General features: G+C 53.8%; 1 protein-coding gene across 6 annotated transcripts in view; it reads right to left on the bottom strand.

Annotated features, from left to right (window-relative positions):
- Positions 1-605: 605 nt before the first annotated feature.
- Erc1 (ELKS/RAB6-interacting/CAST family member 1) overlaps positions 606-16,827 on the bottom strand; it is a 135,314-nt gene continuing 119,092 nt past the window's right edge. For 4 of the 6 annotated variants that reach the window (XM_042670134.1, XM_042670136.1, XM_042670137.1 and 1 more), the window contains 3 exons: positions 12,425-12,523; positions 3,623-3,811; positions 606-828 (listed from right to left, as the gene is read on the bottom strand). In XM_042670134.1, the coding sequence (XP_042526068.1) occupies positions 691-828; positions 3,623-3,811; positions 12,425-12,523 (426 nt within the window). In that variant the 3' untranslated portion in view covers positions 606-690. Of the gene's footprint in view, positions 829-3,622; positions 3,812-10,917; positions 10,985-12,424; positions 12,524-16,827 lie in introns of those variants that run through there. The other 2 variants (XM_042670138.1, XM_042670139.1) reach the window with 1 other exon arrangement.

The following is a 16,827-nucleotide window of genomic DNA, read 5'->3' as shown; positions in this document are numbered from 1 at the left end:
AGTGGAGAGCATTCTGGGGTCTGACATCTTCCTGGGGCGGGCAGTGGAGAGCATTCTGGGGGGGCCTGGCATCTTCTTGGGGCGGGCAGTGGAGAGCATTCTGGGGATCCGGTATCTTCCTGGGGCGGGCAGTGGAGAGCATTCTGGGGTCTGACATCTTCCTGGGGCGGGCAGTGGAGAGCATTCTGGGGGGGCCTGGCATCTTCTTGGGGCGGGCAGTGGAGAGCATTCTGGGGATCCGGCATCTTCCTGGGGCGGGCAGTGGAGAGCATTCTGGGGTCCGGCATCTTTGTGACACCCAGGGCTGGGCTGGCACGGCACACACTCAGCTCCCTCGGCCTGGCGGCACCCCGCGGGAACAGCAGGGTGCGGGTGGGGGGGCTCCTGCCCTGTCCTTGGCACCCTCCTCCCGTTTTGGGAGAAAGCACCTGCGGCCACGCTAGACGGAGGGAGGGAGAGGGGTGGGCTGTGGCCCCGCCCCCGCTGGGGGCTCCTCAGGGAGACCAGCGACACCGGCCCATCAGAGACCCATCAGAGACTACACCGGAGGCAGAAGGCCCGGGCAACGGGTGGGAGACGCCGCACTCACGCTTCTTCGCGGAGCAGCAGGCAGGGCGTGCTTCGGAGGGGAGGGTCCGACGCCTGCTGCAGGCTGCCCCCGCCGGGCGGGCGGGCGGGCGGGCAGAGGGGTCAGCAGGACTCCTCCAGGGCATTGACCACCTGCTCCAGGATGTCGGGGCAGTGGTCGGCGATCTGCTGGAGGATGGCGTTGGCGAACTCCTGCAGCTCCGCGTTGTCGCGCTCACCCTTCTCCAAGGCGCTCTGGAGCTGGAAGGCAAAGGCGGGGCGGCTTCAGGCCCGGGCCATGGAGGATTGGGGTTCCTCACCGGCCCATGTAACCCCCCCCCCCTACGCCCGCCGTGTCTGAAGTGTTGGGGAAGCTGGGCAGGGGCGGCCTCTCCACGCACCCTGCTCCCTGCCCTGGGGGGACTGAAGCCCTTCTGGCCTGCTCCACCACCTTGGGCCTAGTGGTTTTCCCCCCAAAAACCCTGACTTTCCTTTAAGCATTTGGGCCCAATTTCCTGAGTGCCTACTGTATGCCGTGAAAGCGAATGGTGGCCGGGGGCACCGTGAGGCCGGGGCAGAGGTGTGGCGCGTGAGGGGGAGGTGGGAGGCAGGAACCTGGGCAAGAGTGGAGACCCTGTCTTAAGAATCATCAGTAAGCCGGGCGCTGGTGGCTCACGCCTGTAATCCTAGCTACTCAGGAGGCTGAGATCTGAGGATCGAGGTTCAAAGCCAGCCCGGGCAGGAGAGACCGTGAGACTCCTATCTCCAATAAACCACCAGAAAACCGGAAGTGGCGCTGTAGCTCAAGTGGTAGAGCGCTTGCCTTGAGCTGAAGAGCTGAGGGACAGCGCCCAGGCCCAGAGTTCAAGACCCACGGCCGACAAAAAAAAAAAAAAAAAAAAAAATCACCAGTAAAACCCAAGGCTGGAAGTGTGGCTCAGCAGTACAGCGCCTGCCTCGTGGGCACAAGGTGCCCAGTTCAAACCCCAGTAACCACGCCCCAGAAAGGAATGAGGCTCTGACTCATGCTACATTACACATAGCTGCTGAGCCGGGCACCAGTGCTCATGCCTGTAATGCTGGCTAGCTACTCAGGAGGTTGAGATATGAGGATCGTGATTCAAAGCCAGCCCAGAAAAGTCCGTGAGACTCATCTCCAATGAACTACCAGAAAACTGGAAGTGGCGTAGTGGCTCAAGTGGTAGAGCATGCGCCTTGAGCTGAAGAGCTGAGGGACAGTGCCTAGACCCCGAGCTCAAGACCCACAACCGACCAAACCAAAAAATTAAAAAATCCTGCTTAGCCAGGTGCCAGTGCTCATGCCTGTCATCCCAGCCACTCAGGAGGCTGAGATCTGAGAATCGTGGTTCAAAGACAGCCCTGACAATAAAGCCTGCGAGATAATTCCTTTTGTATATGACATCCAGACTACACAAACCAGAGACAGAAGGGGGACCCCTGGTGTCTAGGCATGAGGGGTGTTTGGGAACTGGGAGTCACTGCTAGGGAGCACTGGCTCCTCTGGGGTGGATTAATGATGAGGACGGCTTGGAATGGATTATGGTGATGTTTGCACAACTGGAAACATGCCCAAACTACTGACTGCTAGAGAAATCTACTGGCAACCGGTGAACTGTTTGCTGTGTGAATTACAGCTCCTACAACCGTACAGAAACCTTGCCCCTGGACCACGCCACAGACCCAAGCCAACCTCTTTATTTTTCTGACCGTGCACTCTGAGGACTGTGTTATCAGCTTTCAACATAGACACAGGCAGACATCTTGCTTCCCTTCTGGTTCTCCTAGGTCAGATCTGAGCATGTGGCTCTCATGCTGTTCTTTAAGGACGCAGAAGGCTTCTTATTCTCCCTGGCTTTTCAAATAGGTCCCATCCTCAAACAAGGCACAGACGAATCAAGCTCACAGTTACCCACAGGCCTCCGAAGCCGAAGGGTGAGTGTGTACCTGCTTGTTCTGGCCTGGCCTCTTACACCTAGCTATGTAGGCAGCATTGGAAGGCTTGGATAAAAAGAGCTCTGGGTAACCACCAGAAGATGATAGAAACTTAAAAAAAAATTTGTGCCATTTCTTCTTTTACCTTATACAAGGACAATAATCTAGGAGTTTCACAATCTGCTGTTTCAAATGTAGAACACGCCAGATTATTCCCACCCTAGCAAGAGCCAGATCATTGGTAATTGGTAAAGTCCCGGAGATGAGCATGTCTTTGGAAGAAGCAGTAGGCAGGTGGGGAGGTGAACAGGAAGTAGACAGCTCACTACTCAGGTTTCTAGGGTCGGGGCATGGGCCAGCGGCGGGAGCCCCACCACCAGGGTGTCCACTGGCCACCCCAGGCCAGCCTCAGCCGACTCATCCAGTGACTCGTTTACCCCCAAAGCTCAACAGCTCCCCAAAGACAAGGAGAGATCCACACTACTAACCTGGTAAAAACCTGTTTCCCTCCCAGACCTTCGTCCGGAGGCTGTCCAAGCACGTGATAACGTATAGCAAGTTGACTGTGTCCCTGACCCCTCTCTATGTCTGTCCTTTGAGACACATAAGGCAGTGGCTCTGGGGGAGGAGTCTGGGGGAGCAACTTGGAAGACTATCCATGACCTCCCATCGGGGAGGGGTGGTAATTTTTGGGGGTGAGGGATGGGAAGGTGCTGGTGGAAATTCACTGTTTCAGCTCCGGCAGGCAGAGTTAAGCGCAAGTGGGTGGGTATACGGAGCACATCCACCATCCTGGAGAACGGTGTACCGAGCTCTTGAAAACAGCTGTAAGCTGTCATTCTCACCAGAAAACAAACGCAATGCATGCCTTTCCACGCCAGCCCCAGAGAGTCCCCCCGGGCTGTGTGTAATTCCACAAATGACCCGTATAGTGCACTTTTTTGGTGGATTGAAGAAACAAATGGGAACTGATACGTCAGTTAAGAAATGGTTTCTGGAACCGTGTCCTTCCCATGGAGCTGCCAAAGGCCACTCCTGGAGTGTCGGCCCACGGCAGTGCCGACCTTTGCCAGGCTCGGGTCAAAGGTCGGCTGAGACTCACCTGTTCCTGGGTCATCTTCTGCAGCTCAGTCTCCCAAGCTGCCCGGTCGCCGTCCGCGTGGTAGGAGGCTGGTGGAGTGAGCCCGCGGAGGATCAGGGGGTCTCGGTCATGGCAGAGGGCTGTCAGGTGTCCGATGTACAACTCTAGCTTGCTTCTATTTTGGTCAAGTTCTAACAGGGGCTGGATGATCTGAAGTAGCGGGGGGAGGAGAGTCAGGGTCAGTCAGAGATGAGATGTTCAAGTGCTCTGCTACGCCAGAGACCAGCCAGGGACTGAGCACCCAGCTCCGAGATCACGGCCCTGGGCGCCCATCCCAGGTGGAGAACTCTGAATACTGGCGGGTCGCTGGGACAAGATGCAGCCCCAGAGGCCCCGAGGCACCCCCCCCCCCCCATCCTCTTTTCCTGTCATGGTGAGCAAGTTACAAAGTGACTGCTGGTCTGGAAGACGGGAGGAGAGCTCGCCGCCCAGGCTCAGCCCCCTCTCGTTCACAGTGGCTGTCAACGCCTCTCCCAAAGGGCCCAAGAAATCCTTCCAGGACACCCAGCCGGACTCTCAGCCACAGGCCCGGAAACTCCCTCACGTCTAGCACCCGTTCTGCTCTGAACGTCTTTCTTTTCTGTCCTTCACCCTGATGAATCCCAAGCCCTCCCCGCCCCACCCCAGAGCCCACTGACGGCCGGGCACGGGGTGCTGAGGAAGAGTCAGGCTGGAGGGAGAGTCAGGCAGCAGGAGCCCTGAGCACAGCGGCTGGCCCTGGAACCAGCCACCCTGAGCGTTCCCAGGGCTTCCGGCGGGAGGGCGGGCATTTTCGTGAGGATACTCCCCGATACATCCTGGCTGAGAGCTCACGGATGCAAGGGTCCGCCCGAATGGGCCCTGGTACTTAGTGCCTTCAACGGTGACACCGAGTACTTTGTGGATCCCAGAGAGAACGATCCTGAGTTCAGGGTTTAGGCCTATGGAGTATAACGTGGTATCGAGTCTGGGGCCTGTCTGGACCCAGTAGACTCAAGTGTACTTTAATTTTCATCCTGGATCAAAACCCCATTGCATGCAACCCACCGCCAGAATGCTTAGTCTTTCTTATCCCATCAAAGGGAAATGGTTACCAACAAAACAAAGCCAGGATTGGTGGCTCACGCCTGTCATCCTAGCTACTCAGGAGGGTGAGATCTGAGGATCCCAGTTCATGCCAGCCCAGGCAGGAAAGGCCTTCTCCCAATAAACCACTCAAAAAACTGGAAGTGGCGCTGTGGCTCAAGTGGTGGAGCGCTAGCCTTGAGCTGAAGAGCTGAGGGACAGCGCCCAGGCCCAGAGTTCAGCCCCACGATTGAGAAAAACAAAACATAGTCACGTAAGCATCTGGAGGTCTGTGACCCCGTCCCACCAGCACAGTCCCGCATCTGCCCATTAAAAGTCACTTTGGCCTCTGGAATATGTGAGCCGTATCAGTCAAGAGAAATGCCCTTATCTGCCCTCCTCCCTGACCCCCCGCCCTCCCCCCCCACCCCCGGCCTGTCTCTCTCTTTTTTTTTGTTAAAAAAATGTACTCTTTATTTGGTTTATGTAACTGTAACCCCTCTGTTCATCACCTTTACAATAACAGTAAATAATTTTTAAAAAACTAAATTTAAAAATATAGATAAGTATGGAGGTAGTCTGAGCTGTTGTTCTGATAGTAGTCTAAATAGGCAGAACTACTGCAATGAGAGCATTTCCATGAAAGGAAAAAAGATAAAGACATAAAAGGTAAACAACAAAGACTGTACACACTTATGGTGCCAAAAGGAAACGAAGTCATGTTCAGAGAAACATACAAAGAACCTATAAAGGGCCTTGTATTTGTCTTTTGTTGTTGTTGTTGCTATAAAAGTTACCTGAGGCATGTAAGCCTATAAAGACAAAAAGGGTTTATTTAGCTCATTGTTTTAGGGGCTGGAAGTCCAAATAGCAAATCCAATGTTGAGAATTGGAGCACAGAAAACCAGACTGACTTGTGGTGACCTACCACCAAGCAAATTCTCCCCAGGCCTTTTTACAGTGTCTCTCTCAAGCTGCAATGGAAGGGAGGTTCACAATGATCTCCACTCTTTACAAAGCATTTTTTTTTTCATGTTGCAAAATATGGAGACTTTGTCATTGCTGTAGGGCAAGCATCCTTGAGAGTACGGAGGAAACAAAGTAAATCTGGGCTATAGCCAGATTTCTCACAGAGAACCAGAACGTGGTTCACAGTGAAGCGTCTCTCAAAGTCTGTTCCTTTTTCTGCTTTCTTCTTGCTGTTAATTTCCTAGTAACCATAGGCTTCAACTATAGCCTTCATTCACTGAAGTCACTGAAACCATTGCACCATAGTTTCTGCTCAACATCTTCTCTTTCCACATCTCTTAGTGTATGCATCAACCCTAGATTATCATTGGTTTGTCAGAAGTCTGTTTTCCTTTAGCTGGGTCTCTCTATGCATTAGTTGCAGCTCTAAATTTCTCAAGAGGAATTTGATACAAAGCTTACACAAAGAGAGAGGAGACAGCAGGTTGTCGTTCTCTGAACTACATTGACTTTGTCCACCCTTCCTTTGACTGTGCATTTTGGGGAAAGGCCCCAAGTTTTGAGGTAGGGTCTCCCCTAGGCACCCCAGGCTGACCTCCAACGAGTGGTCCCCCGCCTCTCAGAGTCTGGGGCTACACGTGTGCGTCACCGCACCCGGCAGCGCAGCTTCTCTTCTCCGGGGCGGGGCGGGGGGCTGCGTGGCCGTGGTCGGCAGCAAGCGGGCCCTGGCGGGTTGCGGCGTGGGTTCAAGGACTGGTCCGAGGCCGTCTCAACCCAGAGGCAGATCTGCGTTGGCGTGCAATCTCACACCCTGCCAGTGGTGCAGAACTGCCTCGCGGCACAGGGCCGAAGTCAGGAGGGCGGGCGCTGGGAACACCGCCTGGCTCGGCCCCTGGGCCTGCCACGACTACCAGCAAGCCGCAGGGCCTGCGCTTTATGGGGTGGTAATAACCCACGTGCCGTCACCGCCTGGCTCGGTTCCTGGGCCTGCCACGACTTACCAGCAAGCTGCGGGGCCTGCGCTTTATGGGGTGGTAATAACCCACGTGCTGTCACTGCTGCGGCTCTCCGGTCATCATCAACTTGCTTTTTTTGTTTGTTTTTCCCACCTATCTTGGAATAAAGCTAGTCTTGGGAGGGCTGCAGATACACATTTTCAGCACGGTTATTCTGGAGTTGGGAGTCTCACAATTTTTTTCTGCCTAGGCTGGACTTGATCCACATCTCTGGATCTTGTCTCCTGAGCAATCAGGATTACAGGCACCTGACATTACAGCCCAGCTTTTTAAAACCAGAAGTGTTTGTGTGCTAGCACCAGGGCTTGAACTCAAGAGATCTAAGAGTCTCTTTTGTCTTTCTTGCTCACGGATGGAGCTCTATCACTTGGGCCACACCTCCAGCCCGGCTTTTTTTTTTTTTTTTGCCAGTCCTGGGGCTTGAACAGGGCCTGGGTGCTGTCCCTGAGCCTCTTTTGTGTTCAAGGTTAGTGCTCTACCAGTGCAGTCACAGTGCTACTTCTGGCCTTTTCTGAGTTGTTTATTGGCGTTAGCCTCACAGACTTCTGCCCAGTTTGGCTTCTTACCATGATCCTCAGATCTCAGCCTCCTGAGTAGCTAGGATTACCAGTGTGAGCCACGGGCACCTGGCTCAGCCTGGCTTTGAGTTAAGTGGAGATGGAATCACCTGGTTGTTTGGGCTGGCTCTGAATCACAATCCTCCATCCAGGTCTAAGCCTCCTGAGTAGCTAGGATGACAGGCATGAGCCACCAGCGCCCGTGTCTAATGGAAGTATTCCATGCGGATCTGAGGACTGGCAGGCACATGGTGAAGGAGTGTGTCAAAAAGCGAAGTCAGTGATAAATGCTGGGTCAGTGCCTGGAGGGCCTAATGCCACGAATGCTACATCAAAAGATAGCCACCATGTGACCAAACTGAACATGTTTGCTTGACACCAGGGTGTCAAAAGCAGATCTGGGTCACCTCATTTCCTAGTCACGCGGAAGGAGCTCCGGCAGCAGAGGCCCTTCCTGGGCTTGCCCGAGTCCTCCTGGTTCTGGAATTTGTGCCTCCGGTCCTGACAGGGAGCAGCAGGGCTATAGGTCCAGTGCTGCAGGGTTTCAATGAGGTCTTGCTAACAAGTGTTTTGTCTTAAATCCTGAATTTTTACCAAGAAGAACAAGGCATCTGTTTTGCGTATCTAAACACTAAGTCCCATCTGTACACAACTGTGGTTTCCTGACATCACCAGTAGCCGGCGACGCAGCCCAGCTACACCTCAATCAAGTGCATCATTAAGTACATCCCAGAAATACTGACTGCAGATCTAGATCTTACCCACCACGGGTAACTGGGAGGTGGGGGGTTCTAGAAAGTACAGTAGGCCTGTCTGGGTCACTGGGACCCAGACAAGTGGCAGCTCAGAGGATGACATGCTGGGGCGCAGGGGAGGAAGGCTGGGAACAGCTCCCGGCATACAAGGACGGCAGAGTGAGTAGGAAACAGACAACGATCCTTCCGGAAATAGCTTTTCTGTGTGACGCCGGGGACTGAACCAAGGACTTGGCGTACGCTAGGCGCATGCTAGAGTGCTCTACTACGGGTCTACATGCACTGCGAGCCCTCACTCGTATTTTCAGGCACTAAGAATTTTTTTTTTGGGGGGGGTGTCCGGTCGTGGGGCCTGAACTCTGGGCCTGGGTGCTGTCCCTCAGCTCTTCAGCTCAAGGCGAGCGCTCTACCCTTTGAGCCACAGCACCACTTCCGGCTTTTTCTGCTTATGTGGTGCTGAGAACTCGAACCTAAGGCCTCAAGCATGCAAGGCAAGCGCTCTACCACTGAGCCACCTGCCCAGCCCCATGAGTAAAAATCTGTATGGTGTCGTGATGGTTGTGGCACACTTCAGAAAGGGCGAGACCCCCTTTCTTAGAACCTGCAGCTGCACCGTGCTAAGCAACCAACGGCAGCTGAGGGCTCAGAGCCAGGGGTCACAGGTGTGGCCCCAGGAGCACCTGCCGGGGCAGGGCGAGGCCCTGAGTTTGAACCCCAGAACCGCCACCACCACCAAAACACAGCCCCGGGCAAGAGGCTGAGCAGGAGGACCAGGAGTCTGACACTGGCCTAGAACATCAGAGCGCAGCACAATCAGGGAATCGTGCAGTAACTGCAAAGAGTGAAGTTGGCAGCACAGGGCTGTTACAAGTCACTCTATGGCAGAGGAGAAGGGAGGTCGGCGCTCCGGCCTGTCCGCTTTCCTGTCTCCTCGCAAAGCAGCTGGGGCCGTGCTGCCCAGGGCACTGCCATGTTCCTTCCGCGTGGCTGGAAGCCCCACCCCCTGCAGGCTGCACAACACACGCACGCCTGCGGAGTATGGTGGGCGAACTGGCACGCTGACTTTCTCTGGTGTCTTCTTGTACACCGCCTCTAACCCAGACAGTGTTTGTGTGTCCGGGTTTCGCTATGGAGCAGGACGGCCTGGAATTTGTGAACCTCCTGCCTCGGCCTTGTGCAACCATGCCCAGTCCACACTCCGCCCACAGCCATTGGGAAGCTGTCCACTTGGTGTTTGGCCTGGCTACCACTCACCGCAGTGTCCTCTGCCTGGGTTCCGCTGGAAGAGGTCAGCGCACGCCCACATCATTTTAAGCAGTGCAACACCAAGACACAGACATTTAAGGGAGAACTGACCCCACAGGTGTGCTCACCGAGAAACCCAGGCAGCAACGGCAGCATGTGCCAGGCTGGCGTGCATGTATGCAGCGTGTGCCGGACCGGTGTGCATGTATGCAGCGTGTGCGGGCTGGAGGTATGCACCTATCAGCGGCCTGACTATATCCCCTAGGGAGAGAGCTCAAACCCCCAGGGCCTCCGACCACAGGGAGATAGGCCCGAGCCTCCGGTCTGGAAGGGAGAATGTGGACGGTGTCCGGGCAAGTGCCGAGACCAAAGAATCCTTCCACTGCTTCCCGAACACCGTCCCCAGGAAATACTCTGAAAGCCATGAGAACCTTAGGGACTGGCCCTGGGTTCTGACTCTGGGAATTCAGAGTTTTTGCGGTAGACAGAAGAGAAGGTGGTACAGTACAGGGCAGAGCAGTTTAAAACACAAACGATGATGCAGTTATCACTAATTATCGTCAAAATCACGTCAAACCTAAGCTAAAGGCGGTATATTTAGTTAAATTTCTAGTGCCCATTGGATCTATGTCACGAAGACCTTTCCAGGTCATGTAGAAGTCATCCAACATAAGGGTAGTCTACAAGCAGACCGCACCTGAGAAAACTGAGTTGTCTGCCCTGAGAGTTCTCCCCAACATGTAAGGGAGGGAATAGAAAAGTGACCATTAACACATCACACGAGAAAAGACAAAAGCACAGCCACACACAAGAAGCACGTGAGGAAGACAACCAGAGGGCACACCGGGATCACGAATCACAGACTGGGCACACCGGGGTCAGGAATCACAGAGACAGGGCACAGTGAGGTCAGGAATCACAGGGACAGGGCACACTGGGGTCACAGATCACAGGGACAGGACACACCGGGGTCAGGAATCACAGGGACAGGGCACACGGGGGTCACAGATCACAGAGACAGGGCACACAGGGGTCAGGAATCCCAGGGACAGGGCACACAGGGGTCACAGATCACAGAGACAGGACACACCGGGGTCAGGAATCGCAGGGACAGGGCACACGGGGGTCAGGAATCGCAGGGACAGGGCACACGGGGGTCAGGAATCGCAGGGACAGGGCACACCGGGGTCAGGAATCGCAGGGACAGGACACACCGGGGGTCAGGAATCACAGGGACAGGGCACACCGGGGTCAGGAATCGCAGGGCCAGGGCACACCGGGGTCAGGAATCACAGGGCCAGGGCACACCGGGGGTCAGGAATCACAGGGACAGGGCACACGGGGGTCAGGAATCGCAGGGACAGGACACACCGGGGGTCAGGAATCACAGGGACAGGGCACACGGGGGTCAGGAATCGCAGGGACAGGGCACACGGGGGTCAGGAATCGCAGGGACAGGGCACACGGGGGTCAGGAATCGCAGGGACAGGGCACATGGGGGTCAGGAATCGCAGGGACAGGGCACACCGGGGCCTGGGATCGCAGGGACACAGGGCACACTGGGGTCAGGGCACACCGGGGCCTGGCATCGCAGGCATGGGTGGAGTGAGGGTGTGGGACAGCAGTGGGAACAAGCAGGGTGGCTGCGTTGCGGGGGAAGCTGTGCTCACCGTTCTCAACAAAATGGCTGAACTAAGAGCATCTGAGGGGCTAGGCCCAGATCCCCTCCTCCTCATCCTAGGGAGATGACCGAGAGCGGTGCCCGGGGCAGCATGGAATGAAAGAGAGTTGGGTTAGTAGTTAGACACAGGCACAGGCGTAATGCAGCAGAAGAGAGATTCTTGGCTCGCTGGATGAGACCCGAGCTCGGCCAACTACCAAAGTTAGTAAATGGTTATTAAGTCCCATCTCCTCTTTCTGCCTCCCAACATGTCCTGTGAGACGGGCGTGCTCCGGCCGCGTGTGGTCTTGGGCCAGCCTCTCTCCCTGGGCGCCTCCCCATCCCACATTCCTGTTTCTGGTAAAAACTGTTTCAGCTGGGAAGGTGGCTTCGTGGTACAGTGCTCGCCCAGCATGCACGAAGCCCTGGGTTCCAGTCCTCAGTACCACATACACAGAAAAAGCCAGAAGTGGCGCTGTGGCTCAAGTGGCGGAGTGCTAGCCTAGAGCAAAAGAAGCTCAGGGACAGCGCCCAGGCCCTGAGTTCAAACCCCAGGACTGGCAAAAAAATAAAAAAATAGTTTCATGGAAGGGCCTGGAAGCGGGAGGCTGGCGGGGGAGGGCCGCGGACGCCGGGGAGACGTCTCTTTCTGGGCCCACAGCAGGCGCAGGTGCTGAAGTGCAAGGCGCGTCTTCACTAGTAGACACACTCACACTGGGCCACACTGCCAGCGTGTGCAAGACACACTGCTATCCTGCGCCTTCTCACGTGGAGGTGACCACGGGCTGGGACCCCACCCCCCTCCGTGGCCCCGTATTGTTAGAGTGGGTGTGATGGGGATGTTGCCATCTGACTTCTGGCAGTGGGAGGGAGATCTTGGGGGAGGGAGTTCCCTTGGTTCAAAACACTGGAATGGAACACGGCTCCCGTCAGACTCATCAACGTCTCCGGTCCTGAGAAGACGCTGGAGGCAGCCATCCTCCCCCAGAACCTGTGCCGGAGACATCAGGAGGGGGGAAGAAGCCGAGCCGCGGCCACGGCTTTTGACATGTGATCTGACTTAAACTCCAGAGGTAAATTCTACACTGAGCTGTGCCTCACTGAGTCTGAGAGGAAAGAACCTGTTCCCTGCGCTTCTCCCCCACCCAAATAAAGTACTACAGGTTTTTCTTTTCCTCTTGTTTTGTGGTGTTGTCCTGAGGCAGGATTTCACCACTGTGCGGGCCGGGCCAGTCCTTCCTGCTTTCCTCCATCTCCAGGGTGCTGGGATTACAGGAATCTACCACAGTACCCAGCAGGCCCGTTTCATATGAAAGGCAGGACTTCTTTCCAGCTCAATTCAGTAATTCTTTACCATTCTCAGAATTTTCAAGTATCTAACTACTAGGACGGAAGTGAATGGGTGTTTAGAAAGAAGGGCGGGGTGGTCAGAGCTGAAGTGGCTCTTGCTGTTTTCCTGGACCCTGGTCTGCGACACTCATGAAAACCAGCGTGAACGCCGGGGAGCGGCGGCTTACCTGGTCTGGGGAGGGCTTGTGGTTGGTTTGGTTGGAATGGGAGGATTTGAAGTGGCCATCCTCGTAGTTGTCGGCCATTAGCTTCATTCGATTTTGTGTCTGGGAGGAAGAGATTGATATGGTTAACATCTCGGTAAAGTCTCCATGACACGCAGCGGCCAGGGGCCAAGTTCTGTGAGAATCCCGTGAGCGTGGAAGTGAATCCTGTCCACAGGAAGCTCCAGCATGGCGCGCTCCTGAGGAGGCTGCCGTGTTCAGTCGGCGCCACGGACGGTCCCCAGCCGTCCCTCAAGGCCACCGCGCTCAGGGCAGCCAAGGGCAAGCTCAGGGCAGCCAAGGGCGAGCTCACGGGCGTCTTAGAGGGCGTCGCTACACCTGGCACAGCGGCTGCCTGTTACCTACCCACTTTGCCGTTGCAGCCTGAGTGACTAAGGTAACGCTGACAGTACTTGGTTTAAGTCATGTGACCCTGCCTGAGTGCCAGTCCTGTGTGGACAGCTGTCAGGAAGGGGAAGGGCAGGGGAAAGAACAGAAGCTTCTAGAGAATGAACAAAAACATCGTCATGCTGGTCACTTGGTTATGACGCTAGTAGGAAAGTGGACAAAAGTATAGACAGCTGAGTCTGTATGCAGAACATGAGATAACCTTCCGTATCTGTTATCAAGCCTAAGTTCTTTCTAAAAAAACTTAAGAAATCTTAATAAGGCATGTACGAATCCACCTGCAAGGCAGCAAGTATTCCATGTGCTTCTAAGGAATGGACATCACCGTTCACGATGGGAAGAGAAGACCAAAGATGACTTCTTTGATCTGAGTCAGCAAGAACAGAAGCTGCCAGAACCCAGTTCTCCATTCTTAAAGACGGAGGAGCCATCAGAGTCCAGCGCTCTTAAGGCCATATTCAGAAATTTGGCATGAACGGGGTTCCCGGTGCGGTCAGGAAGTCTGTGACGGCTCACGGAGCATGGAGACATGAAGACAGATATGCAAATGACCCAGCTCGGAAAGGGATCTCATATGAGGTCCTCAAGGTAAGATGAAAAAGCAAACGGAGCCGGGCGCTGGTGGCTCACGCCTATAATCCTAGCTACTCAGGAGGCTGAGATCTGAGGATCGCAGTTCAAAGCCAGCCCGGGTAGGAGAGACCGTGAGACTCCTATCTCCAATAAACCACCAGAAAACCGGAAGTGGCGCTGTGGCTCAAGTGGTAGAGCGCTCGCCTTGAGCTGAAGAGCTGAGGGACAGCGCCCAGGCCCAGAGTTCAAGCCCCACGGCCGACAAAAAAAAAAAAAAAAAAGAAAAAGCAAACGGAGTAAGTCCTTCATGTTTTACAGGCATGCTCCCTCCTGAGCACAGCAAGTACCAAGGACACAAGACGGCAGGGAAGAGGGAGGGAGGAAGAGAAACTAGCGAAAGAGACTTTTGTTTTGGTGCCAACAGGACGGTGTCCCTTAGCTCTTTCACTTCAGGCTGGTGCTTTACCACCCTAGCCACACCTCCACGACCCGAAATAAACTTCTTTAGCTCTAACCGTGCATCTGTGTTGAGGTTTCCGTGACTTCTTCAAGGAAAAAGAGTTCATAGTTTTTTCTGTTTCTTTTTTTTTTTTTTTGGGGGGGGGGGTCCGGTTGTGGGGCCTGAACTCTGGGCCTGGGCGCTGTCCCTCAGCTCTTCAGCTCAAGGCTAGCGCTCTACCACTTGAGCCACAGCGCTACTTCCGGCTTTTTTCTTTTTGCTTATGTGGTGCTGAGGAATCGAACCCAGGGCCTCAGGCATGCAAGGCAAGCGCTCTACCACTGAGCCACCTTCCCAGCCCTTCTGTCTCTTCTTCCAAGACAAAAATGTCAACGCTACAGATTGGATAGTGCATGAAAAAATATATACATTAGCCAAGAGCCAGGGTAGTCATTCAAATCCAGGGCTTAAGAGAGAAGGTTTGAAGGCCAAGCTGACTTACGTTCTCATTATTGGCAGAGTTATGGGTGTGGTGGTTATAGGCTCTGTTTACCAGCCTAAGAGAGATGTGATTAATCCTTTAGTGGAGACCTGATGGCAAAGGGACTGAGTTACTGCTGGAACGATCGATCACAGGGACATGACAGGCAGGGAAATGGCAGAGGTGGCTGGCCAGTCCCCTCGTGGATCGGAAGCTGTTCCTCAACCGCCCTGCTCCTTCTCCTGGAGCCACCAGGTCACTCACGGGGGAGACACAGAGGCAGAGCACCATGTGGGCCGTGTGGCGTGCCCTCCCCGCCCCGCTCCCCTCGTTCCGGGCAGGATGGCCTCTTGCAGCTCCCAGCTCCACGCACACACTCTTCATCTACTCATCTGTTCAATACAGAATTCGCAGAACAAATATTCCTTCCCTTCCTCTTCTTTCTGGGCAGTATACACGCTCCGTCTGCGTGTTCAGTGCAGCTGCGGCAGCCACGGCCTGTTCTCCACATGGGATACTCCACGAGGACTGGGGGTCCGACCAATCCCCAGGGGTCCTTCTCCATGCTCACACATTGTTCTGAGACTTCACCTGGGTCCCTGAAGTTCTTCATTGACCCCCGACATCTCCACCCTCTTCCAGTGGCAGCAAGGATGCGGTGACCAGGGCTGTTGGCTGCGTGTGTGCAGACAAGGCTGATGCATAGGAATCAGGAGTGGCTCCATGTCTGGGGGGGAGGGGTGTCCAGTTTTATGAGAAAGACGTTGATGAGTAGTGAAATAATGAACAGTAAGACCTCGGCTTCTCCTTACATTCCATTCCTTTGGCCTGGATTATGTGTACAGTATGACAAGCCTATTCATGTTGGCTTATAACTTGTGTTCTTCTGTTCTGGGCTGTGGATGCTACAGCTCTGCCCCAGTACGTTCCAGACAACTTGCCCTACTGTCCTCTGAGTCCTTAGTAACCTGTGAATGCGACTGAAACACATCAACCGCTCAACAGACATTTCTTTCCTTCTTCTTTTTTTTTTTGCCAGTCCTGGAGCTTGAACGCAGGGCCTGGGTGCTGTCCCTCAGCTCTTCAGCTCAAGGCGAGCGCTCTACCACTTGAGCCTCAGCCCTACTTCCGGCTTTTTCTGTGTCTGTGGTACCATGGAATGGAACCCAGTGCTTGCCAGGCGAGCACTCTACCACTGATCCACCTTCCCAGCCCTGAACAGACATTTCTTAATCAAATAAATTAACCGAAGGAATTTCCAGCTATGTTTGGTTAGTTTTCTTTGGGAGCACCTCAAGGAAGAGGGAGAGAGTCAGACTCTTACAGGGCGAGAATTTAAACGAAATTAGAACTTGCTCCCCTGGGTCAATAATTCCAGCTGGCACTGCCCTCCATCTCTGTCTGTCTGTCCGCCCCATGGAAATATACCACGAAGGACAGGAGCTAGCTGGAAGAAGCTTCACAGGCAGCAAAAAGGCCAAGGAAGGAGGGCATGAGGTTGAGGCCAGCCTGGGCTACGTAGTAAGATCTCTTCTCAAAAACACAATTAATTGGGTTGGGAATGTGGCTCAGTGGTAGAATGCTTGCCCTGGGTTCCATTCCTCGGTACCACATAAGCAGAAAAAGCCAGAAGTGGCGCTGTGGCTCAAGTGGTAGAGCACTAGCCCTGAGCAAAAGAAGCTCAGGGACAGTGCCCAGACCCTGAGTTCAAGCCCCCGGACTGGAGCAAAAAACAAAAACCAAACCAAAATAACACAATTATTTGATGAATTGACACCTGGAACTTGAAGAGTTTAACACTAAAAAGACAGATTCCCATTCTAAAATGTGCAAATGTCGGGTGCTGGTGGCTGACGTCTGTAACCGTAGCTACTCAGGAGGTGAGAAAAGAAAAGGTGTAGGAGCTGGGCAGGTGGCTCAGTGGTAGAGTGCTTGCTAAGCATGCATGAGGCCCTGGGTTCGATTCCTTGGTACCACATGACAAAAGAAAAAGGTCTAAAAAAAAGACAACTACAAACCAGGCTCACCTGTGGCTCATGCCTATTACTCAAGAAGCTGAGATCTGAGAACCTTGAAGCCAACCATGGAAGGCCAATCTAGGAGACTCTGTATTTTGAAAACTTGAACTCTCTTGACTAAACAATTTCTGATTTGTATTAATTAAAAATAAGTATATTACCTAACAGAATTTAAAACCCAATGTTACATAATAAGCAACATCAACCAGAAGCAAGCTAAATGAAGAGACATTTTAACTAGGATGTTTTATATCCAGGTAACAGCAAAAAAAGAGACGAACCCTAGACCAAGGACACCAGTTTATAAGTAGTCCTAAATTCTTCCCTCTGATTCCCTCACACCCAAACAGGTTTACGCATGAAAAGAATATTCACTTACTTATTTTAGGACTTGGTGGATTTCATTTTTTAGGCTTCCTGTAATTTTCCCTTTTATTTCAGAGTATTC

The sequence above is a fragment of the Dipodomys spectabilis genome, unplaced genomic scaffold (genome assembly GCF_019054845.1).
Source record: "Dipodomys spectabilis isolate Male_0828 unplaced genomic scaffold, ASM1905484v1 ptg000521l, whole genome shotgun sequence".
NCBI classification, from domain to species: Eukaryota; Metazoa; Chordata; class Mammalia; order Rodentia; family Heteromyidae; genus Dipodomys; species Dipodomys spectabilis.
The sequence above is the reverse complement of the archived record's forward strand: the minus strand, read 5'-3'. Positions and strand labels throughout refer to the sequence as shown.